The sequence below is a fragment of the Neolamprologus brichardi genome, chromosome 5 (assembly GCF_056152115.1).
Source record: "Neolamprologus brichardi isolate AB-2024 chromosome 5, ASM5615211v1, whole genome shotgun sequence".
Taxonomy (NCBI): Eukaryota; Metazoa; Chordata; class Actinopteri; order Cichliformes; family Cichlidae; genus Neolamprologus; species Neolamprologus brichardi.
In genome coordinates this window covers 32,241,625-32,267,199 of record NC_142108.1, presented here as the reverse complement: position 1 = coordinate 32,267,199, position 25,575 = coordinate 32,241,625, and the positions used below count along the sequence as shown (strand labels likewise).

Genomic DNA, 25,575 nt, shown 5'->3' with positions numbered 1-25,575 from the left:
CAATGCTGAGATGCACCACCATTTTTATGGATGACTGCAGACACTCACTGTTTACCTCTCTCCCGACTTCCTGTGTCCATACTGATGATGATTTAAACCAAAGATTTCAAATTTGGATTAATGACTCCATCAGACCTGTTGCCAGTGCTTAAGCTTGTTTTCATTGTAAAAAAGAAAATTCAACCCAATTTCAGTATGGTATCTTCATGTTGTGTTCATTTCACATTAAACAGTTTTGTGTTCCCAGTCAAAAGTGACCGTTCTATTAAGACTCATCATAAAAACTATAATAATAGATATTTTTCACCATTTGTTGTGTTTGATGTTTTTATCAACTGAAGTTCTTGAGAACATGACCATTTTTGAACTTGAATTTAAGGCATATAAACTCAGATTGATGAAACATACATGTATATTTTGACTATAAGAATTAATCAGTTGAAACATACTATACTACTTATCACAGACTACTTTAGGTCAAGGTTACCAATAACATTTGTTTTGAAACCATTTAAAATTTTTTACACAGTTGCGTCTGTTACCACTTAAAAGTGACCAAGCATATTGTATTTGTAAATGGAGGAAAAATATCCCAAAATTACGCTTTCTTCTGACACAGCTCACGTTATCTTGTGTCCCTGAGACCAGACAGAACCACAAACTTCACTTGGTTCATTTCAGGAACACCATCTGCAGGTTTCCCAGTATAAACCTGGATAGTCCAGGCATTACTTGTCCTGGCATCACATGTTGCCCACAATTCTATGCCACATTTAGACTGCTAGCTTGGCATATACTGTTTGTCCCTTAAAAAACTGACAGATGCTCATCCACTGTGACGTGGGACTTGATATATAGATGAGTAGCTGGCATTCCTCACACACTTGTCCCAAAACTTTCTGATCACTGCCTTTTGTGTTAATGACAATGATCTGATCTTGTATCATGGTTGTCAAAGCAAATCACCCATAACAACATGTAAAATTTCAGGGGTGCCATGGTGGTCCGAAGAATTGTCCATCCAGACTCTGCATCCCATAAACTGCTGGTAGATTACTGTCTGTACTTGTACACAACACTCAAAATCAAGTCATGAATGCTTTGATGTCTTTCTGGGATACCTCCTTCCATTTGTCTTTCTAAATCTGTTTCCCCTCAAAGTTGGTCGAGTTTAACACTATGGTACTTCAGCACTTGGTGTTCGCTCTCTCTTTCTCTCTGCGGTAGAGTATCACTTCCTGTTCCTGCTCAAACACAGACAGTGGTGTTTCTGAGTAGCTTATCTGCTTAGCAATTTAATTAAAAACTTTTAAATACATTCTTTTTTCATAGTATAATCTTCGCGTGCTTCATCCGAAGCACACTTTCTGTGTACTCACTACCTAATTTATAGCCAAAGTATTCACTCACTGTATCTGTACTGTTTCGCTAGGTTAGCTTAGCTCGTAGCCGACTCGTTAGCACCATGGCTACTTCACCTGTCCCTTCTGCACTTTCCTGCTCATTGTGTCAGATGTTTAGTTACTCCTCGGCCTCCTTTAGCAGTAATGATACTTGTAACAAATGTAGCATATTTGCAGCTCTGGAGGCCAGGATTACTGAATTGGAGACTCGGCTTTGCACCCTTCATTCACCCGTAGCTAGCCAGGCCCCTGTAGCAGCCGAAGATGGCGTAGGCCCCGCTAGCTGTTCCCTGGCAGACCCCAGGTAGCTGGGGAAAGAGGGCGGCTGGGTGACGGTGAGGAGGAAGCATAGTCCTAAACAGAAGCCCCAGGTACACCACCAACCTGTTCATGTGTCTAACTGTTTTTCCCCACTCGGCGACACACCCGCCGGGGGTCAAACTCTGGTAATTGGTGATTCTGTTCTCAGACATGTGAAGCTAGAGACACCGGCAACTGTAGTCAATTGTCTTCCAGGGGCCAGAGCAGGCGACATTGAAGGAAATTTAAAACTGCCGGCTAATGGTAAACGTAAATTTGTCATCCAGGGAAGGACTGATGTTGTTTTGCTTTGCTGTGTTTTAATGTAAAGTGTGCTTATTTATTTTTTATATTGCATGTTTTGGTTATACCGTCAACCTGTCCTGGAGAGACTCCACCCTTTTCCCGTTTTTACTAATTGGACACACCTGAGAGGAAAGGAGCGAGTGGTAATTTACAGAGAGTGCTCAGTGACACATGGGACTGGTGGAGCTTGGCGTTCAGTAGGCAGGAAGACTAGGGACGCTGAGCAAGCGGCTCGACTGATGCAGCAACAGGAGGCCAGATTACGTGTCTGCGGGAAATTAGAGGCGGCAGGGCGGGCCGGTGCCGATTGGCGGTTACAAAGAAACGGCGGGCAGAGTTGAGAGCTCTGCCCACCTGGGGTAAGTCTTTTTGACTTGTCCCCTTTAATGAATGATAGCTGCCTAAAAGAGTAGTGACTGCCGCTGCCTTCCTTTCTTTAGCGCACCGGGGCTCAGAACGTGGAAAGGAAGGCGAGGACGCTGCCGGGTTTCCCTCCTGCACCGCCTCACTGGATTTTTAATTCTTAGTGACTCTTATACCGTGGCGGACGTGTTGTGTTGTCCCCTGGCCAGGGTTTTTAATTCATTTTATATTTCTAACTATTTAAATATAATAAATTATATTTTAATTATACAGTTTTTATTTCGTGTGCTTTCCCTTGGCGGCTCCACTGCTCTGTCCATTTGGAGGAAGGTTTCCCTCCTTTAAAAACACTGTGAAAAACATCACCTTTGCTCTGTTACAAATTCAGTAAAATCATAATTCACATCGACAGTAATGACACCCGGTTATGCCAATCGGAGGTCACTAAAATAAATATTGAATCGGTGTGTAACTTTGCCAAAACAATGTCGGACTGTTTTCTCTGGTCCCCTCCCCAATCAGACCAGGAGTGTTTAGCATGTTTAGCCGCATGTTCTCCTTAAATTGCTGGCTGTGTCCAAAATCCGATGTGGGCTTCATAGATAATTGGCAAACCTTCTGGAGGAAACCTGGTCTTGTTAGGAGAGACGGCATCCATCCCACTTTGGATGGAGCAGCTCTCATTTCTAGAAATATCAGCAGAGTTGCAGTCTTACACGCCTCTCTGCAGCTTCTCTCCTCCTGCTACCTCCCCAAAAACCCATCTCCATAGAGACTGTGTCAGCTCCCAAAGAGACAAAAAAACAAATTAAAAACCAGCAACAAACAACTTAAACATAAACAATCACAAAGAAAGAACAATACAGTATCCACATCTGAACCAAAGAGTAAAACAGTGAAATGTGGATTATTAAACATTAGGTCTCTCTCCTCCAAGTCTCTGTTAGTACATGACTTCATAATTGATCAACAAATCGATTTACTCTGCCTTACAGAAACCTGGTTGCAGCAGGATGATTATGTTAGTTAAATGAATCAACACCCCCGAGTCATTCTAACTACCAGTAATGTCGAAGCACAGGCCGAGGGGGAGGTGTGGCAGCAATTTTTCACACCAGCCTATTAATCAACTAAAGACCAAGACAGACTTTTAATTCATTTGAAAGCCTGAAAGCTTAGCCTCAGAAACCAGTCTTACTTGTTATCATCTATCGTCAACCTGGGCCTTACACAGAGTTTGTCTGATTTCTCAGACTTTTTATCTGATTTAGTTCTCAGCTCAGATAAAATAATTATTGTGGGTGATTTTAACATCCATGTAGATACTAAAAATGACAGCCTCAACATGGCATGTAATCTGTTATTAGACTCAATTGGTTTCTCTCAAAATGTAAAAGAACCCACCCACCACTTTAATCACACTCTAGATCTTGTTTTAACATATGGCATAGAAGCTGAACATTTAACAGTGTTTCCTGAAAACCCTCTCCTGTCTGATCATTTCCTGATTACATTTACATTTACAATAATTGATTACACAGCAGTGGAGAGTAGACTTTATCACAGTAGACGTCTTTCTGAAAGCGCTGTAACTAAGTTTAAGAATATAATCCACCCACTGTTATCATCTTCAAATGGTTTATTTGAAGAGTTTCAGTCAGGTTTCAGAGCTCATCACAGCACAGCAACAGCTTTAGTGAAGGTTACAAATGATCTTCTTATGGCCTCTGACAGTGGACTCATCTCTGTGCTTGTCCTGCTAGACCTCAGTGCAGCGTTCGATACTGTTGGCCATAATATCCTATTAGAGCGATTAGAACATGCTGTAGGTATTACAGGTACTGTGCTGCAGTGGTTTGTATCATATCTATCTAATAGACTCCAGTTTGTGCATGTAAATGGAGAGTCCTCTTCACACACTGAGGTCAATTATGGAGTTCCACAGGGTTCAGTGCTAGGACCAATTCTGTTTACATTATACATGCTTCCCTTAGGCAGCATCATTAGAAGACATAGCATACATTTTCACTGCTATGCAGATGACACCCAGCTCTATCTGTCCATGAAGCCAGAGAACACACACCAATTAGTTAAACTGCAGGAATGTCTCAAAGACATAAAGACCTGGATGGCCGCTAACTTTCTGCTTCTTAATTCAGATCAAACTGAGGTTATTGTACTTGGCGCTGAAAATCTTAGAAATATGGTATCTAACCAGATTCTTACTCTGGATGGCATCACCTTGGCCTCCAGTAAGGCTGTGAGGAACCTTGGAGTCATTTTTGACCAGGACATGTCCTTCAACACACATATTAAACAAATATGTAAGACTGCTTTCTTCCATTTGCACAACATCTCTAAAATTAGAAATATCCTGTCTCAGAGTGACGCTGAAAAACTAGTTCATGCATTTATTACTTCCAGGCTGGATGACTGCAATTCATTATTATCAGGATGTCCTAAAAACTCACTGAAAAGCCTTCAGTTAATCCAAAATGCTGCAGCAAGAGTCCTGACAGGGACTAGAAAGAGAGAGCATATTTCTCCTGTTTTGGCTTCCCTTCATTGGCTTCCTGTTAAATCCAGAATTGAATTCAAAATCCTGCTCCTCACATACAAGGTCTTAAATAATCAGGCCCCATCTTATCTTAATGACCTTGTAGTACCATATCACCCTATTAGAGCACTTCGCTCTCGCTCTGCAGGCCTACTTGTTGTTCCTAGAGTATTTACAAGTAGAATGGGAGGCAGAGCCTTCAGTTTTCAGGCCCCTCTTCTGTGGAACCAGCTTCCAGTTTGGATTCAGGAGACAGACACTATCTCTACTTTCAAGATTAGGCTTAAAACTTTCCTTTTTGTTAAAGCATATAGTTAGGGCTGGACCAGGTGACCCTGAATCCTCCCTTAGTTATGCTGCAATAGACGTAGGCTGCCGGGGATTCCCATGATGCATTGAGTTTTCCTTTCCAGTCACCTTTCTCACTCAGTATGTGTTAATAGACCTCTCTGCATTGAATTGTACCTGTTATTAATCACTGTCTCTCTTCCACAGCATGTCTTTATCCTGTCTTCCTTCTCTCACCCCAACTGGTCCTTCAAGACTGCTGGAAAACCATTTCAGGTGACTACTTCATGAAGCTCATCGAGAGCATGCCAAGGATTTAGTAAAACTGTTGGCCACAACATCATTATATTTCTCGTGGTCATATCAATAATATACTGAGGACAGTTGTTTTGTTTAACTCGACTGTTCAGTGTGCCCCACTTTGTTTTGATACTTGTAGTATTGCTTTTTACTACTGTCAAGAAGCACTGTGTGGCAGGCAGGAATTGGACCCAAAAGGCAGACTCTTAGACACGAGGGATGAACTCAAAAACCACAGCTTTATTTGCTGGCATGGGAAAATGAGCATGCAAACTAAACTAAATTGGGAACTAACAACCTAAACGCACAGGGAAATCCACACAGCATGAGGGATGACGCGACACTGACTCAGAGAAACACAGGGTTTAAATACACTGGGAGGTAACGAGGGGAATGAGACACAGAAGGAGAGCACAGCTGGGAGAAATCAGAACTGACGAGACAAGGAGGCAAAACAGGACACATTCACATAAGACACAGACTTTCAAAATAAAACAGGAGGTATAACACAGAGATGCGAACTTAACACGGTGGAGACAGCAACTAAGAAACAGAGACATAACCATAAGGCAAAGAACTAAAAGACTAGAGATGATAAATAATACACAGAGGGAAATCCTGGAACACAAGAAACTAGACTCGAGGGAGTAACAAAAGACCAACCATGAGAAGATAATTCACAATACAGAGTGACAGAAAACACAAGAAACTCAAAACATGCGAAGACACAGACCAAGAAACAGAACAGAGGGAGCATAGAGAAACATGAGGGGCAAGGGATCAAAACTAGAAACCACAGAATAAATCACACGAGTACAAAATACAAAAATCACAAAGCACTAAAAAACGCTGGGTCAGGAGACCCAGGATCCTGACAACTACATCATAAGCCCATACAGTTGATTATGTTAATGAATGCATCTGTCATTTTATGTTTATTGCAGTTTAGCAATTATCGAAAACGATGGCCAAAGAAATTGAGAAAATCCAGAAAAAAACTGTCAAAATAGTCACATACCAAATAAATCTAAACACCACAACTCACAAACAGGAAGTGGCCCAGTCAAACGCCAGTTTCTAAAGAAAGAATTGTAACTCAATTTATGATCATTAGATTTCACATCAGTGACAATTAATATATGAATGGAACATTTTCAAAATTGATTTCCTATTACATGAAACAAAGGTTGCCTTAAAAATGATTACTTAAACTTCGCTCCACAAATCTTCCACAATAATAATCAAACTTTTTCCTGCATTGATGCTATATTATATGATGCTGTATAAAAATGTTTTGTTTTATGTGGCTAGTTAGTATTTACCCACTTATTTCCCCACTAAGCGCATTAGGAGGAAATAAAAAAAATATTTAAAAATGGCTAGAGGAACAAATTCATATGTTGCAGTTTACCACTGTGCATTTTAATCTTGTTTGAACAGTTTGCTTGCTTAATAGCTCTTAATTTTATCCTGATTATTATACAAAATAAGTTATGTATAATGTTAACTTACTGAGGTTTGAATTTCAGACTTTCGATAACTTTTTGATAATCAGATTGTTTTCCTGTTAAGTTTAGTCATCTTTCGTAGACCACAGTAAGCAACATCTGTCAGTCTTATCACCAGATCAACACATCGTAGACATCTGATCGACTCTTAATCTCTTCCTGGTTTCTATACCTTTATGTTTTTCTGTGCTGGGGTCTATGACCACATCCTCTAGTGCATTTTCTCAGTCTGTATGTAGATACTAGTATCTACTTCTCTTTGCTGATAGATAATATTTCAATAAACCAAACAAACCTAAAGCATAAGTCAAATTCGTCGTGGTTACCAAATATTTTAAAAAATTGTAAAAACTTTAACTTGTAATCTGTGATGTGCTGTAATCGTGTTTTGGTTGAATACTTTTCTTTTACACATATTAGCTTCTTAACAAAGCAGATTACGAAAGTCTCACATACACATTTATACATACAGCCTCAAGTTGATGAGTGTTTTAAACTCATAAATCAACTGTGTAAGCAGCACATTTGAGTTTGGAATAAAACTGGGCATAAAGATAACCGATCCATTCTTATTACTAGTGCCTTATAAATTCTACATGGGAGAAAGAACAAACAAAAAAATAAATAAAAAATATGTCTGACTTGACTGCTGTTACTTACATGGTTTGTATTGCTGTCTGTCTGGTAGAACTGTTAAATGAAAGCTGTTTCTTTAAAGTCAGTGTGAATAAACTTTTGCTTTTAGCCTCACAACCACTGTGGATGCACCGGGGAATAAAAGAAACTAGAACAGATGTAGATGATAAACTAGGTTGGTGTAAATTCAAAGTAAAGTAACATTTTTATTTATTTTAAGTAGCACCTTTCAAGATGAATATAAAAAATGCTTCACAACCAAAATGTTAAAACATTAAAAAAAATAGTTGCTGAAAGCCAGTTTAAAAAGAGGAGTATTTAGCTGCTTTTTGGTAAGAGACTACCAATTTCACAGAGCTCGGGCTCAGGGAGAGAGACTTCCAGAGTTTTCAGCCGGTAGGCCCTGATCACATGACCTCAGGGCCCTGCTGTGGTCAGATGGATGTAAAGTTTCTCTGATGTAAGCTGCTTCTTCTCCATGCAGAGCTCCAAAAGTTTAAACTAGACTAGACAGGTTAGACGCACATTAGATAACTATGGCCAGTTTTCTGGTCCCACCTTTGATTCATCAGCATGCTATTCTGAACTCATTTGAAATCACATAGCAAATTTAAAGCTAATTTATAAAGGTGAATGCCTCTCTATCATTTAAAAAAACCACCATGTATTAGTGCTGCTCTGCCACCAACACAAGGCTCTCACTGCTGTAACCCGGATTACATTTGTCACATCTGATGGATTTTGTGGTATCGCTCATTTTTGACAAATACTATATCAGATTTGAAATTGAAAATATAAAACTAAACAATCTATTTTTGATCAAAGCTTTTTTAAAAAGAACTGTTTATTTTCTGAACTTTTTTGGATCTCTCTCTGGCTATAGTTAAACCACAGGAACCACAGTTTCCAGTGTTCTCACAGTCACACTGAAACAAATGCTTTTTTTCTTAATTTAAAACATTAAACGGCCAAAGATTTAACAGACATTTGTCATTCTGTCCACCACACATGAAAAAGAGACTTTTGGTCTAACAGGACCAGTCCATCCATCCATTTTCTTTACTGTGTATGCAAGCAGGGTCTCAGCAGCCTGGAGCATTTCTCACCTAATATTGTGTGAGAGGCAGGGTACACCCTCAACAGGCTGCCAGTGCATCAAAACATGGTGTAGGGTCTGTAACTTACAATATAAAGGATATTGAGGCAACTGTTGTTGTAATTTGGTGCTGTATGAATAAAATTTAATTGAACTGAATTTAATGACGCACTGGTAACCAAAGAAAAGACTCCCACAGAGGTAAAACAGGGCGACCACAAGCTACATGAGAGTTGCCAGTTTACAGTCACAAATTACTCGACGTGGATGTCTTAAAATTAAAAGTAGGTGAAATAAAACTGAGCACAGAAAAGCCCCAAAAGATTCTCACGGTGACATGACTATGTTAACCACTGCAGCACCGGCTCACAGGAAATTTCTGTGCAAACCAAACATCAGATATGAATGTGCTACAAAAACAAGTTTGGTTTTTTTTATTGCTAAAAAACATCAGTGAGACCAAACTAACTGAAAAAATGACACATGATTTGAAAGTAGCTTCATTATTTTTTATTTCTAATTTAAGAGCAAGCGGGAATATCTTTGCAATACAGGAGAGATATCTGAAGCTATTTTACATTTAACCTGCAGTTCACATACAGTATTATAATGCCAGATATTGCAGATTGCACATTGTTACAGTGTATACTTAGCATTTCTTTTTATTCAGAATGTTTTTGATCCAGGAAAGGTGCTTTGATATATCTGTATAGACATTGGGCCAATTTGGGTATTTACAATTTTCATACATGTTGAAAGACACAACACCGACTGCTGTTCCATTGCACACCAGAGGGCCACCCGAATCACCCTGTAAGGAGGGAAGAAACTTGTTTTATTTATCTTCTATTTAACGTTACAAGTGAAGTGATACTTTCTTTAAAAGAACAGAGGACATACCTGGCAGAATCCATTCTTTGTGTCAGATCCTCCTGCACAGATAACACCTTTTGGAAGAGTAACTTTGGCTTTCAATTTTCTCTCACAGACCTTAAGGTCAATAAGAGGCACATCTACCCATCTCAGCACATCAACAGCTTTGTCATTGGTTTCTGTGAAACCCCATCCAGCCACCTGACACTTTACATTGTCTTTTGCTTTAATCTCCTTCCTTGCCAGTTGTATCGGTTTCACTTTCTTGTCCAGTTGAAGTTTCCTCGAGAGCTAGAAGAAGCAAAAAAGGAAAAGAATAAAAGGACTGATAGAAACCAACTCTGGTGAAGTACCAAGTGGAGTTGTTGAAAGCAGTGATGCAGTTGACCTGTTTTTGATTGTGACTGAAATGATTCACATTCAAAGATATTTACTTACTTTGAGGAGCATGATGTCATTACCAGATACAACTTTGTCATATTGTGGGTGCTTGCATGTCTTTACACTGTATCTCATTTTCTTGTTATTGATCTTCTTCAGATTGTGGGTTCCAATTACAACCTCCATAGAAGAACTGAGCGAGTGAATATTAAGTAGGTGTTAGCTGGGTTTTTGGAGAAAAACAAATAAAAGTACACAGCTTGTTCACTTACTTTTTGTTACAATGTGCAGCCGTGAGCACAAAGTCTTCACTGACAAGAAATCCTCCACATACGTGTTTTCCATTGATCTGCACAGAAGCCATATACTGCATGGAGTTCTGTGGGACATTTTTGCCATTTATGATTTCACTTCCATGCCCTGCAAGAGTGAGAGGAAAAAAGTTAATGTAGGATTTTTTCAATAGATAAGTAATTACATTTTGCAATCTTACCAGTTTGTCCAAGACATGTTAGAAGATAGAGAAACATAAGATCGTGCACAGCATGCATCATCTTTTCAGCCTTTTGTCTTTGAGGTGTTGAGTCAGACCCTTATATTCAGACTGTGGTTTTCATCTGCTTGCCCTTGACTTCTTACTTATATCGTTTCTGCATGAGTGCAACCTTTAAAAGGATCGCTATGATGAGCCTGTGCGGTCAGTCAAACTGGGAGGCATCACAGACCATACTAATGTTTCAGTAAATACAATACCTGTGGTTGTGCTGCCTGGAAAGACCATGTTATGAGGCGCTCGTGACATTTTTTTAACTCCTGCATCTATTGAGTGTTTTTTGTTTAAATGCCTCTCCAGGCTTTCAAAATGAAAAACTTAAATCTTTAGCCTGTTTGTGGGTTGCTGTCACGGCAACGATAAACCCAATGCTAGACGAGTAGATGATGAGTAAGAAAAACCACACATACAAGCTTTAGGTTTGACTCTTTGCTCTCTTGCAGTTTCTTGCAGCTTCTGTTCTGATAAAACACTTAAAGTCATTGAATCAGTCAACAATATAAACAAACAACAATGCTTATTTATTTCAGTAAGTAATCTGCACGTTGAAAAGGGGAATGAGGCAGTGATCTTATTGGCTGTTGGTTCGAAGACTTTCTTGTTTATGAAATGTGAAAATGAAGTCGGGTATTTGTAAATAATTTTCAGATAATAAGAACACATAAGGAAGTTGGAAAACTGTGGAATAGAGTAATTATGCATGAAAGTAGCATTTACCAAAAGAATTGCAAAAGAATTGCAGTCAAACGTTCTTAACCAGTCTGTTATTAATTATTAATATACTAGTATCGATGTGAAAAATGTAGATGCTGATTTGGACATTTTTTATGTTTATAGGGATTTTTTTATATCAGTGTAACTATCTACATGTTCAATAAGTTCATTTGTCTTTTAAAGCAATGTAAAAAAGGAAAAATCTGCAATGTCCTTTTGTTTTTTGTTTTTGCATCCTTTTTGGACAAAACATGGGAAACAAAAGCTAAATTAATAAGGGTGTAACTGGAAACATTACAAAAGGTGAGAGCGGCATTTAAAATGAAACTCTGAGCAAACACAACCACACAGAATGACTCAGCATGATCATAATCAGATCGCAATCTGATTGGTGTTTTCTGATAAGTGAGGTTGTGGAAATAAGAACTTTTGCTGTCAAGGGGGATGGGACTGTTCTCTCTTCATGCATACCACCAGATATGTAGCCACATCAAATGAATTTAAGGTGGCTGTGAAGGATGTTTAAAAAAAACAGAACAAAGAAATGTTCTTTGGTGCAGAGCGCCGTGATGCAACACTTAAACCGAATCTAAACCACAGTTTCCAGCAGCAGAGTTAAGGGTTTTGTCATGAGCATGCCTGTATCCTCTCAACACAGCCTGGAGCTTGTCGAACTTAGAGTCTAGCATGTTTTTTAGGGTTTTTGCACAGATGCATTGTGGATACACCTCTGGCCTCGTGAAAAACTGACAGGAAACCATGGTGCTAAACACAGACAGCATTAAAAGCAGATGTAACCACCACAATTTTCTGAAATCTTGTTTTGACATTTCAAGATTTAAAAAAAATTAAGTCTGCTCAACTTGTCAGTCACAAGTCATTAGCCAATGAGCTTAACACTGACAATCCTCCTTTGTTAAACATCGCATGACGAAATTTATAAAATAAACTTAATGTTTTATTCAGTGTGACCACAAAGAAGTGACTGAGCCTATCAGCTAAACAGGAAAGTGTCGGGTACATCTGTGTGGCAGGAGCACCCAGGGCATTAACTAAAGGACTGAGCTTTATGGCTGTTACTTAGAAACTCAAAAATCAATCCAAGACGCTCACCTGCAGAGACCAACGGTGAGATCAAGTAATCCAAAAGCTAACCAGCTTACCAGTGACTGAAATAGAGGAACTCTGGAGGCTGGCGTTGGGAGAAGAAACAGGACTCTTCTGGAGACTGGCGAAGAAGTGGGAGGAGACAATGGTTTGGCATCAGCAGTAACGGTGACCTTCTGGTGGCAAGGCTGGAGGTGAACAAAACCTCACAGGTGGCAGGATGCGACACCAGCCGTGGTGACAGTGACTGAATCACTCTGGACAGACAAACTGACAGGGTTGGCCAGCAACTAACCTTTATCCAGGCAACGTTGGGGGTTGGGGCAACCTTCTGGAAGTCAGCAGCGACGTCAAAATCGATGGGACTTTATTTTTCCAGCCTGTAAGCTGCTTAGATCATAATAAGCTGTGTTTAGCTTACAGACTGTTTTATGTATTCTATCTGTGAGGCCAGAGGGCTGAACAAGATGCCGCTGGTTCTGCCTCACTGCTTTGAAATCAGTTCAAATCTGTGCATTTGTGGAAACAGAGCAAGTATCCAAGTAACCTTATGTAACTTCTGTGATCATGTTAACAAATAAGGTTTTTCTTACCAACCACTTTGGCTAAAATGTGTGACACAGAGGAGTTAGAGCGGCATAGGAAAAGGTCAGCCGGTCGTCCTGTGCTTCCTTTTCTCTTTCTTCTCATCTCTCAGCTGCCCCTCCCTGATCCAGGATCTGCTGCAGGTTTCTTCTTGTTAAAAGTGTTTTTCCTTCCCACTGTCACCAGGTGCTGACAGAAGATTGTTTAGGTGTCTTTTCTTATAAAGGTTCAGGGCTTTTACGTTCCAATATCCTGTTTTTGTGATTTGGTACGACATAAAAAGTGAATGGAAATGAATTCCAGGCTCCACTATTTTCAGGTTAATATCTATGAGAAAACTTGGTTGACCGAACATACAAACTTTACCCAGTTGTTCTGCCAACTCACCACGTTAATTTTTCCATTGATATTTTAATTTCACTTTCAGATATTGACTACAAACCTTTATTTCTGTGAATTTTAGGTGTTTTCTTCATGTGATATTTCTACTTTCACAAAAGGTTCAGTTCTAAAAACATTCCTCCAGCACTCCTGTCTGTCTGCTAATAGTTTATACTTTGATGATAAGTACTGATGTAATAATGTTATAGAGGTCCTCAGCCAGGAAGGATCGCAGCAAAGTGAAGATGCTCATGCACGGTGCAGGAAGATGCATGAGGCTACCATCCTTTCTGCTTGTCTTTCTGTAAAAGTCACCACATGTCGCTTATATTGAGCAGGTTTAGAAGACCACAGAACACTGCAATGCACTTCAGTGTTGCTCTATGTTCCAACCATTGACCTCTTTCTATGTCTGAAATGTGACTTGACAAACCACTGACACCACAGTTTGAACAGCCGAGTTAATGTTCCCACCAGTTATGAAACTAGAACAAACAGCTGTCTAAATTATTTTCAATAAATCTTATAATTGACCCAAATTATATATTTACAAAGAAGAAAACTACATTAGAGATCAACACTTTAACACGTACAACTGGTTTGCTGCATTAGCAATGTTCGAAACTATAGAAACTCCAACATGTTCTCAGGTCAGTTAACCTTCCCGAGGTAAGAAAGTGAGAAATAAAGGAGGAAAACTGACACAAAAACAAGAAGATTGACTTTTTGTCTTCAGTGTATCACATCAGCAAAAGGGGAAGTTCACAATTTGTCCAAAGGCCCAAGTCTCCTCTTTAGATTGTTAAAATGCTGTAAACTAAGAGGTTTTTGGCCTTAAATTGTAAACACTGGATATATTACACCACAGCTCTGTTGCGTCCCTGCTTCTCTCCTCCTCTTCTGACTCCACCCTGGGGAGGTTTAAATGGTCATGAGACACCTGAGACACCTTGCTGTGTTCAGACATCCTGCACTCACCTGTTTCACTTCTCTTTCTGCTTCTGTCGTCCATTTTCTGCTCAGTCCAATTCAAATTTCTCTCTTTCTCATCTCTCTCTGTCATCTCCTGCCAGTCCAATCATTTATCAGCTGTTTTTCATCGAATCCTCCGTCTCGCTTCATCATGAGTCTGAGTCGTACCAAGCGAATCAGCTCCAGTAACTCAGTTCGGAGCAGCAGCGGCTCCAGGAGGCTGAGTGGTTTCGGTCCAGTTCAGGGAGGCTTCAGTGGCATCTCCCTCAGCAGCAGCTCTCTGTATGCGGGCACCAACGGGCATCACCACGGCCTGGGCGCTCCGCTGGCAGCCCTGTCCGTCAACAAGAGCCTGCTGGCTCCTCTCAACCTGGAGATCGATCCAAACCTGTCCATGAGCCGAGCCCACGAGAAGGAGCAGATCAAGAGCCTCAACAACCGCTTTGCAACCTTCATAGATAAGGTAAATAGACCTCTGCTGAGGTATTTTGATAATTTATGAAGAAAATATACATTATAGTTTTCAAAGTTTTATCATTCCTCTTATCTAAACATCACACAGCTGTAAAGTATAAAAATGCATCTTTATGTTTCGATTACTTGAGTGGTACGACTACAGGGACTAAAAAGCTCGAGCAGCTTCAGCTGTAACTTCTTCAGTTTGAATGAAAAACTGACTCCATGTAAAAGGAAATTAATTAATTACTGTTTTATTACAATTTCAAACTAATTATCTACACCAAGTTCAGTTTGCACTTGTTTTTCATGCAGCAGAGGAACATAACACTGTCCAGCTCAACGAACTGTTATAAAGTGTTCAGACAGGTTCCGCATTAGTTGTGTATATTTTACAATTTTACATTTTATTCAAGTTTTTAAATGACATGTATTTTTCATATTGTGTATTTGTGACTCATCCCTTTTCTCACCACCAATATTGTGCATTTATTTCCATTAATTTGTAGTATTAGAATTTTTTAAGCCTTTTCTTATTTATTGTGTTCAGTCTAAAGTTCAGATCAGTCTCTTCTTGCTGTTTGCGTTGTCTGAATTTACAGGAGAACATTTATAGGAGATGTCTGTGAAGGTTCTCAGTCATCCAGGTCATTGTAGTCTAAGGAGCTTGCAAAGAAAAGAAAGACAAGCAGAAAGGATGGTAGCCTCATGCATCTTGCTGCACCGTGCATGAGCATCTTCACTTTGCTGGACTTCTTTAAGTTGCTTGAAGACGTTTCACCTCTCATCTGAGAAGCTTCTTCAGTTCTAAGGTCAAATGGTGGAGAGTCCCAGAAATCTGGGACATTATTGGGCTGGCAGCAGTAATCACTTACACATTTTTTAAAAAATACATTTGTGGAAAAGCTGTTTTAAGGTTGCATCATCGTGGCTTTTGCAGCTATTTGTAAAATTCTTGTTTATGAACAATGCAGATGAACTTCAACATGCCCAGGATATCAAGATTGTGCATTTATGATTCTGTGGATTTATTAGACATGTTATGAAAAAGCTGCAGTCTTGTTGGCTAATTGAAGGTAGAAAATAACATTATCGTGGGCAGCATATGTAAGTGTTATGAAAAAGCAAATAGGGGAGTAAATGTGAATGAGAAGATGCCTTGTTGAAGTTCCTGAAGGACACAGGCTGCACACATTTCCCACAGAAGGAGCAATCGGCCCTGTGATAACACTGGACATCGATACCCTACTTAGGGAACATCTCTGCTTTCTCACGGAGTAGGTAACACTTTCACAATAGAGGCTTTGTTGGCTTCTCACATCAGCGGAGATTCACTTCAGGCGTACAGAAACAGAGAGCTGAGCTGGACGGAAGCCCGTTTGGCCAAATGTGAAAAATAAACCTCCTGTTTTTTTGAGCTGTGTGAATGTTGACATCGTTTCCCAAAGATAATGTTTATCAGAAAGGTTGTTCACAATCTTTGATATTCTCTGATGTCCTGTACCTCTATTTCTTTTGTGCACATTTAAAGAAATGAACGGAGAACTTTATGCCCAAAAATATGCAAGTATTTTTGTGAAAATTCAATTAGTAAATAAAACATATTAATAAATAAGAATTTTTATTCAGTTCAATGAAGACATCAATAACAATGACATCAATGACAAATCTAAGGTAATGATTTAATATCTCTTGAAGCAGCTAAAAGTGTGTAAACTGTAGCTAAAAAAAACTAAAAGATCACCAAAACATCTTCCTTTTAAATGCTTTTGGGTAGGGATGCACCGATACCGATTCTGGTATCGGGTATCGGGGCCGATACTGTAAAATGTGTGTGTACTCATACTCGTAAAAGTTAACCGATACCATGAACCGATACTAACTTATTTCATTAATCAGAGGGTGGCTTGTCATTTCTGTTGTAGTTTTTTAGATTGGCCACTAGGGGGACATCCCATGCTAAACAGGACACAGGGTTAGACGAGTGAGACTGGCGGCTCCAGATAAAAAAGAGAAACTGGAGGCTGCTGTAGCTAGGCTAAACAAAATGTCAGCAGTGTGGACCGGAACAGCCAACTTTAACTCAGGTTTTGGAAAAGTGATGAAAAATGTCAAGAGAAAATCCACAGGCAGTGTGTGTGTGTGTGTGTGTGTGTGGTAGAAGTATCGGTTTTTGTACTCAGTATCGGCAAGTACTCAGATCCAAGTATCGGTATCGTATCGGTTTGAAAAAATTGGTATTGTTGCATCCCTACTTTTGGGGTTTATTTGATATTTTGTGTGTGCAGTTCTGCAGAGCTGTAAAATAGAACCAGACAGTCTATCCACCGAATTAGACAAAATATTGTGAATGTTCATAGAAAACATTTGGAAACACCGTCCATTCGTCTCTGTAAATGAGATGGCTTATGTGACTTCCCCCACACAAAGAGTCCTTGTCCTTAGAGACCTTCAGTTGCAGAAGCTCATGAGAGTCAACTTGGCTTTTAAAAAATGTCTAGCCCAGTTTTCCCGTCTTTGTTCATTTATCCAAGATTGGATTTCTGCTTAACCTGGGATTCAAATCTGGATGTCATAAAATGACCCCCTTACTGATGATGACAATTATTAAAATGCAAAGTTGAGTGAATTGATAAATAAACAGACCTTGCAGTGACGACTGTAATCCAATCCTACTTAGGAGGAACTCTTTAAATTAAACATTAGCGAGCTGCTTCTCTCATGCAGAGAAGTAATTAGTGAAATGCATCAGGAAGACAACGTTTCACTTGTTGTAAGACGATGACTCCAGTTAAAGCTGCACGTCAGTGAGCATCAAAGTTGGAGTTAAACATCTGAGATTAAATGGTCATTTACTGCATGAATGTATGGCACTGGGATGCTGGATATTCAAGCTATCTGTCCCATTTCCGTCCCATTGAGTTCAATTTGTAACCTGATAGATCAGACTAGACACGGTATGGTTGTGTCTCAGAGGGAGGTTATTCTGTCATGAACAGAACACGGGCTTTGTGTTGAAAGGTATAATAGGCGCTGGATGTGCTGCATCAGCTGCTGCTGATGATTGCAGTCTTTATTGGTTAAACGATGGTTATTTTCTTAATAACAATAAGCAGTTAGTTGAAAATCTAAAGAGATTCAATGTAGAAGCAGAAATTATTTAAGAAAAAAGCAAAAAATTTATTAACCGAAAGCATTTTTCTGAAGATTGTGCAAAACAAGGTTGAGAATTAATTGTCAGCAAAAACAACAGTGTCATAATACAGCAATGAGGCAATACATTACAAAAGAGCAATGAGCCATACAATCCACCTATGTGCTGTAATAGCCATTTTCCAAATGTTAAGAAACACTGGGGGTAATAGTGCCTTTAAAAGAGTTTAAATTCATTCCGCAGAATGATCAGTGCAGAGTTCTGCTGTCTATGAAGAAAGGTGGCTTACGTATGAACATAGAAGTTGTAGCAGTTGTAGTTTGGCCACTGCACCAAAATTAACTGGACTAAAAGTTGGATTTTGGAAGAGAAGCCACCAATGTTTTCTGGACTGTTGGCTGCTGCCATGCTGTTTTGTTTGTTTGTTTGTTTGTTTGTTTGTTTGTTTGTTTGTTTGTTTGTTTGTTTGTTTGTTTGTTTGTTTGTTTGGTTGGTTGGTTGGTTGGTTGTTTGGTTGTTTGGTTGTTTGGTTGTTTGTTTGGTTGTTTGTTTGTTTGTTTGTTTGTTTTGGGGGGGGCAGAAATGACCCAAATTGGTCAAGAGGGTGGAGTGCTAATGGTCTATTTCAGCGGTCTCCAACCTTTTTTGCGCCACGGACCGGCCTTTAAGGTGTCGCGGATAAATACAACAAAATAAACTAGTACCGGTACCGAAAAAAGAAGATTTATTCATAACACACGTGAAAAGACCCAGGAAAACCGAGTTAACGATAAAAACGATAAAAACGATAACAAAATAACGCTGAAAACCTGAAAACCATACATTTCACAGCTGAGCCTCAACTCTCGCGGCCTGGTACCAAACGACTCACGGACCGGTACCAGTCGAGGCCAAACGACTTGGGGACCGCTGGTCTACTTAACCAACAGGAATCAACGGCACAGACATAGTACAGGTCCAGTTCAGAGACTGTAATTAGAGGATAGCTGGTGCCCGTGTTGGAGTAATGAAAGCTCCACTAATAAGATGCCCACTGGAAGACCTGACTGAATCGGCCCAAATGACATAATGACATAGCTCTTGACTTTCCAAGAGTTGTTATGTTGATAAACATCTTATAATAGAGTCACCTTTGTTTTCTAGCTGTTCCTTCAATCCTGATGATCAGAAACAAAAAGTGCATTATGACAAACCTTCACCGTGTCTTTGAAAATGCTAAGTGATCTGTGTCTTCTTCCCTCACCAGGTACGGTATCTGGAGCAGCAGAATAAGATGCTTGAGACAAAACTGGAGCTGCTGCAGGGTCAGGGGGTCAGCCGATCCAATGTGGAACCCCTGTTTGAGGCCTACATGGCAGGTCTGAGGCGCCAGATGGACCTGGTCAACAATGACAAAACTAAGCTGGATGGGGAGCTGAGAAACATGCAGGGCCTGGTAGAGGACTACAAGCACAAGTAAAAAATGACACTTTAGAGTTTTCAGCTACCTGCATGGCTGAGAACCTACACAGACAAACACAGGTGTATGTTTTATTGTAATAAAATACCCCGTTCTCTCCCTGTCACAGATATGAAGATGAAATTAACAAGAGAAACAACCTGGAGAACGACTTTGTTATCTTAAAAAAGGTTGGCATCCGTTCATGTTCATTCATACAGGTGTGGCGAGTAATACAAGCCCCTCTATTGTCCTTCCTCATTGTCCAGATTTTCTCTCCTGTATTCTCACGCGCAGAATCCATAAATAACTTAGCAACTTTCCTGTGAAGCTGTGCGAGCAGCATCTTGTGTCATTTCTTAGACATTACAGTAATCTCAGCAAAGATTTCTGACTTCATACTATTGTTACGTCCCTCTGCAGCCTCTAATCTGCTCAGTGTGTTCAGCTGGTGCTAATTGGCCACACTTAGTCAGGTGTGGATAAAAGCATACCTGAGGCAAGCTTCCCGGGGAGCTCACTAGTCTTTCCTTGGTGGCATTGGCCATTTTAGCCAACCTGGTTTTCCATTTTAAGATAAAACCTCTTCTCACCTATACTCTGGTATTCATCTCCTTTTTTATGTTGCGGCTTTTGAGCCGTGTCGTAACACTATAAGTTTCCCAATTTTTCTGCCTCCAACTTTGGGTCTCAAATTGCTCTTTAAAAGAAGTCAAAATACATTATTTTGGTGTCTGCACACATACCTTCAAAGTTTTCTTAATCTGAATAAACAAAATCCTGCTCATTGTTCTTCCTGATGACTCAAACAGGAGTATTTCCTCCAAGTGCAGGGGATTTTTGAACACAAAAATCTGTGTCTTTCAATCAGTTGTTTGTTTCCCTGTGTGTTTTAGGATGTAGATTCAGCCTATTTGGTCAAGGCTGATCTGGAGGATAAAGTCGGAGCTTTGACTGATGAAATAAACTTCCTGCGTAACGCGTATGAGGAGGTAAACAAAGGTCCTTATTCTTCGCGTAATCCTGGATTTGCACACTCTTCCTTTCTGGTTTCCAGTTGTTTCTTGGATAAAGCTTCAATTTCCACTTTGTTCATTGTTCTGTTTTATATCACGACTCACTGGAGAGTCAACTTCAAAACACTGTCTGCCTTTGAAATGCTTTTTATGCCAACCTGCGGAAACATTTGTTGTTGTTGATGTTGTTGTCAACTGACTTCTCTAGAGATCTTCATAATAAATTAAATTAAATTAATAAAAATAAAACACACTAAATCACCAGAGAGATTTTCAGACCACTGAAGTATCACTGAAACAGGCGCAGACATGCAGTGTTTGTGTGTTAACATTGTGATTCCATATGCTGAGCATATTAGCAACACGTAAAATATTTTAATCATCTTTTTTTCCATGGGGTGGCACGAGTGCAGGAAGATGCATGAGACAATAGTTGATCTTGTGGGTTTTTATACCGACTGCTTCTCTTTGATTTCCCTCAACTTGACCAGGAGCTGCGTGAGCTGCAGGCGAGCATTAAAGATACCTCAGTTGTGGTGCAGATGGACAACAGCCGCAGTCTGAACATGGAGCAGATCGTAGCTGAGGTCAAATCTCAGTATGAGGAGATTGCAGCCCGCAGTCGAGAGGAAGCAGAGGCCTGGTACAAGAGTAAGGTAAAGGAGAGAAAACAGGATGATCTCTGGACCAAAGGAGCGACACTAACAACACAAGCGCTTTACAGTCACTTATTTAAGCGGTTGTCAGAGTTCCCCTGCATAAACATGTCCTGTCACGCTCCAGTTCTAGATTTTGAACTGTACAAGAGTAGCTTTTCCAGGACTCAAAGTAACTGTTTTAGCTCTTCTTCCTTTAAGACAACTTTCTCCTGACTGGCTGCCCCACACAAAGCTTCTGTGTCTGAGATGAAAACATCAGGAGCATTTGCTCACTGACATCCTGCAGAACCGATGGTTGAAAATAGTCTGAAGCTAAGTGTTTAGAGCAGTCTGTAGTCCATCCATCCATGTATCCAATTCAAGGTGGAAAGGCGGGGTACACCCAGAGAGGTCATCAGTCTATTGCGGGCTAACACAAAAAAGAGACACTTCACACCTGTGGCCAGTTAACCAAACTTGCATGTCTTTGGACTGTGAGGTGATTCCACAGTACCTGGACAGAACCCACACACGCACAGGAAAAACAGGCAAACATCGCACAGAAAGGTCCCAGGCACAATCTTCCGTGCTAACACTGCACGTCCACGATTCCCTCCTTTACATGAAATAATTTTCTTTTGCGGTCCTCGTACCATTCACAGCTATTCTATTTGCAGTTTGACCAAATGTCAGTCCAGGCCAGCCAGTTTGGGGACGAGCTTCGCATCGTGAAGGGAGAGATCGCCGAGCTCAACCGACTGATCAGCCGCCTGCAGAGCGAGATAGAAGCGGTCAAAGCACAGGTACACATGGAAGCGACATTAAAGTCAGAAAAATGCACTTCAGGGCCTTCGTGGATGATCTCTTGTTCCCTTCCTCTCTTCAGCGTGCCAATCTGGAGAACCAGCTGGCTGAGGCGGAGGAGCGTGGAGAGCTTGCTGTGAAAGAAGCCAAAGCTCGGATCAGAGACCTGGAGGAAGCTCTGCAGAGATCCAAACAGGATATGGCTCGACAGCTCCGGGAGTATCAGGTGAGTCGGGAGAAGACATGGATGGAAAATATAAACTATAAGTAGAAACAGGATAGACAAGAAATCATAGAACATAAGTGAAATGAAATTATGTGAAGTGAAACTGATTCTGTCTTCACCTGCAGGACCTGATGAACTTGAAACTGGCTCTGGACATTGAGATCGCCACCTACAGGAAGCTGCTGGAAGGAGAGGAGGACAGGTGGTTATGGTTATTCCATTCAGACTCTACCAATGCAGAGAGTTCACCAGAATATACATCCTTCCAATCCAATAAGAATAAATTGCGAGGGGCTTATGTACAATGTTACTTGCATAATCTTATGTTTGCTGACTCTGACTAAATGTAAACTACTTCATAAACCATTTCTTTATTTATGTATACTCATGGAGGGAGTATGCATGGATGTGTGTATCCTTGAGCCTGACTTTCACCATTATGACCATCATTAGGGTCATTTTAGTTCGATGCTTGATTCACTGGAATGAGATTGGCAGTGACATACCGGCACTGAGACTAAGAGTGATTAAATTAAAAATTTATATTATGGATAAAAATATTCATATGATAATTCTGTAAATTAAACAACTTCACAAAAATGTGACGTTGCTGTAGATGAGGGAATGAAGCAGTGGAGCTAAATTCTTTTTGGATTTTTTATAAACTCTGTTTTTATTCCTGCACCCAAATTTCCCCTCAGAAAACCTCTGAATACAAAGAAAATGTTGCAATAAATAACTTTTTTTTTTATTTGTCAGTATGCCACAATAATAATAATGTAGTTTAAATCTCAAATTAATAATTAGAAACAGTGGAAACAGACAAGGATCTGATTCCAATGGAAAGGTTTTTTGCATTGCTTACACCTACTTCCTGTTTGTCTTTATTGTGTGAATGCTGTAAGGTTCAGCTCTTTCTGCTAATGCCAGATAAACCTTTGTGGTGCTCATGACTTTTGCCATTTTGCAGCTCTTTGTTTCCCAGATGAAGCCGGAGATTTATCATGATTTATTCATCCACCCTTTTTCTTCTGCGTATCTAATTCAAGGTCAATGGGGCTATCATACCCCACATAGCGATAACAGAGACATCCGTGAGAACTACACCAGGATGAAATGAAACAGAATTTAGGTTAATGTTAGGGTAGAGTGCCCTCTATGGGTGGGAATGTGACACCACATGGTTACAGCCCAGGATGGAACAGAAGAGTTAAAGAGTCCACAAAAGTGAAATATAAATAACCTCTCTTTCTTTTCTTTGTTTCTTTTTTGCCTCTGCAGACTTGGACAACAGTCTATCCTCAACATCCAGCCCATCTCCAACTACAGTAAGTGTCAAACACGAAGGCAGTTTAGTGTATGAATATGAATGTTTTTATATGACTAAGCCCTTGATGCTCTGGACTGAGAGGTTACATTAATAAAGACAGAGAATTTGTATTTTATGAAATTCTGTCTCACACATCTTCCTGTATTTTTCTTCAGGTTTCTCTTCAAGTACTAAAAGCACTAATGGCTACCAAAGTGCCTCCAGCTCTCCTGCCCCGAAGCTGCTGATAAAGACAATTGAGACCAGAGATAACAGCAGATACAGCATTCACTGAGAGCACACTCACTGGTCCGCTGTGATTTCTAAAAGCTGTCTCTAAATGTGTGAGGGGCTCCACGGGGCATTTCATTACTTTACTTAGAATAATGGAAACACAAATGATGTAAATGACAAAACCGAGTTGGAGTAGTCCTGGGGTTTGTTGTTAGTTTCTAATACTGTTAAGGATTTTAATGTGTTTAGTTTAGTGTGCTGAGTAGTCAAGTTTTAATCATATGGGGCTTTGATAACCACTGTGGTAGAGAGCTGTGTTATTTACTGTCTAATATCTACTGAGATTATAAGGTCACTATATTGGACGACTATTGAGTTTAGAGTTTAGGATAGCTGGTTATAAAGACATTTTTTTATGCTACTATAAAGAACATTAACTTTCTTTATCTACAGAAGTAGTTTAGTTTGAGGGGGCTAAGTTACTTTTTTGTTGCTTTTAAAAATAAAGTGATCATAAACAAAAATGTTCTAGAGTTTTTATTCTTTCCTGTTTCTGAAACTTCCTTAAAAGCAAAAAAAATATTTTTTTTTCAAAGTATAACAAACCCCATGCTAATCATACATCACATTTGATTTATTTATATTGATGTCTCTGTCGCGTTGCTACACACAGACTCAGCATTTCAGAGGACCCACAAAAATGTGCTATTTTTATACAGTCAGCCCCATCTTCCCCTTTTTCAATGTGATTAAGCATCACTGTTACAAAAGACCAAACAATATTACAGCATGAGCATGCACTAGCAGTTAAAATGAATATACCCAGAGTTAACAATATACAGTATCTGAAAATACCAGAGCCCCTGCTGAGGTTAGAGGTTTGTCCCATGGCAAAGTAAAACAAACAACTACATACCTTTCAATCCATCCATCAAGCTTCATCCAGTTTAGGGTCGCTACTTCTAGTAGTTAAAAGTTTGATTCAAAGTTATAGAAGGAAGTTCTGCCACAATACGTGTTTTAAACACGCCTGTAGACGTCACTATTTTATTACTATGTACATTCAATTTAATATAAATGTTATCCAACACATTAAAAATGCATAGTTAGAATCACAAAAAAAGCCACCCATAAGTCAAAATTTCCGGTTATTACAAGGGCTACGTTTTTGACTGTTTTACAATATTTCTTTTAAATTGAGGGTCCTTTCTGTCCTCTACACTAAACTTCCGGGGGCGTGGAACGCAAAAACGTTTTCTATTTTCTATTCCGTATTTAATAGCTTTGCTCGTGTTCAATAAAATACCAATAATTAGTGATGGGTCCAGCAACACTGACGCACCGGCGCATGTATCAAGCTCACAGAGCGAAACCTGTATCGGTGCGTGTGTCGCTTTAAGGAAAAGTCACGTGATCGATACAGTTGCTGTATCCCTCATTGCCATCGCTCTAAACTGTGTTTAAAAGTTACCACATCTGCATCTGTCAACGGAATGAGTCGCCACCAAAAAACAAAACAAAATTACTCTCACAAAGAAACAGATAATACATATCTCTCCATAAAAAAATGGAGCCCAAAAGAAAAGGTCTTTCTTTGTTTCAGTGTAATCTATCAGAATAGGAAAAACAGCAATGTGACCCGCAGTGTAAAGTATTTATTTCATTTTATGCAGGTTAAATGTCGCATCTGTTCTGCGAAGCTTTTATACGCAAACAAAAGCACCTCAATGTTTAGGCATTACAGAGCCAAACATGAAAATGAGGAGACAAACACACAGAGAATGAACACAGGTAGGCCTATATAGACATTGAGCAGCATTATCATCATTTTTTCATTAATATATGTTTTATTATTTTGAAATCAAGCATCTAGGAAGACTGTTTTTGACCAGGCAGCCCTTTTTTAATAAAAGACAATCCCTTAGTATTGTGGAGTGTTGGAGAGAAACATTCCAAGATCAGAGGATCCTTTAACGT

General features: G+C 39.7%; 2 protein-coding genes across 2 annotated transcripts; one reads left to right on the top strand and one right to left on the bottom strand.

The window, feature by feature from the left end:
- Positions 1-9,406: 9,406 nt before the first annotated feature.
- LOC102786527 (mast cell protease 1A-like) lies at positions 9,407-10,615 on the bottom strand. Its single transcript, XM_035915125.2, has 5 exons — positions 10,505-10,615; positions 10,284-10,431; positions 10,069-10,204; positions 9,658-9,921; positions 9,407-9,568 (listed from the first exon to the last, which is right to left on the bottom strand). Exons 1-5 carry the CDS (start codon positions 10,563-10,565, stop codon positions 9,407-9,409), a joined length of 771 nt encoding a protein of 256 aa, XP_035771018.2. The 5' UTR covers positions 10,566-10,615.
- Positions 10,616-14,276: 3,661 nt separating this feature from the next.
- Positions 14,277-24,068, top strand: si:dkey-222f2.1 (intermediate filament protein ON3). The gene is made up of 10 exons (XM_006807376.3): positions 14,277-14,786; positions 19,180-19,388; positions 19,502-19,562; positions 20,268-20,363; positions 20,879-21,043; positions 21,703-21,828; positions 21,912-22,055; positions 22,181-22,257; positions 23,337-23,383; positions 23,541-24,068. Exons 1-10 carry the CDS (start codon positions 14,277-14,279, stop codon positions 23,657-23,659), a joined length of 1,554 nt encoding a protein of 517 aa, XP_006807439.2. The 3' UTR covers positions 23,660-24,068.
- Positions 24,069-25,575: the final 1,507 nt, after the last annotated feature.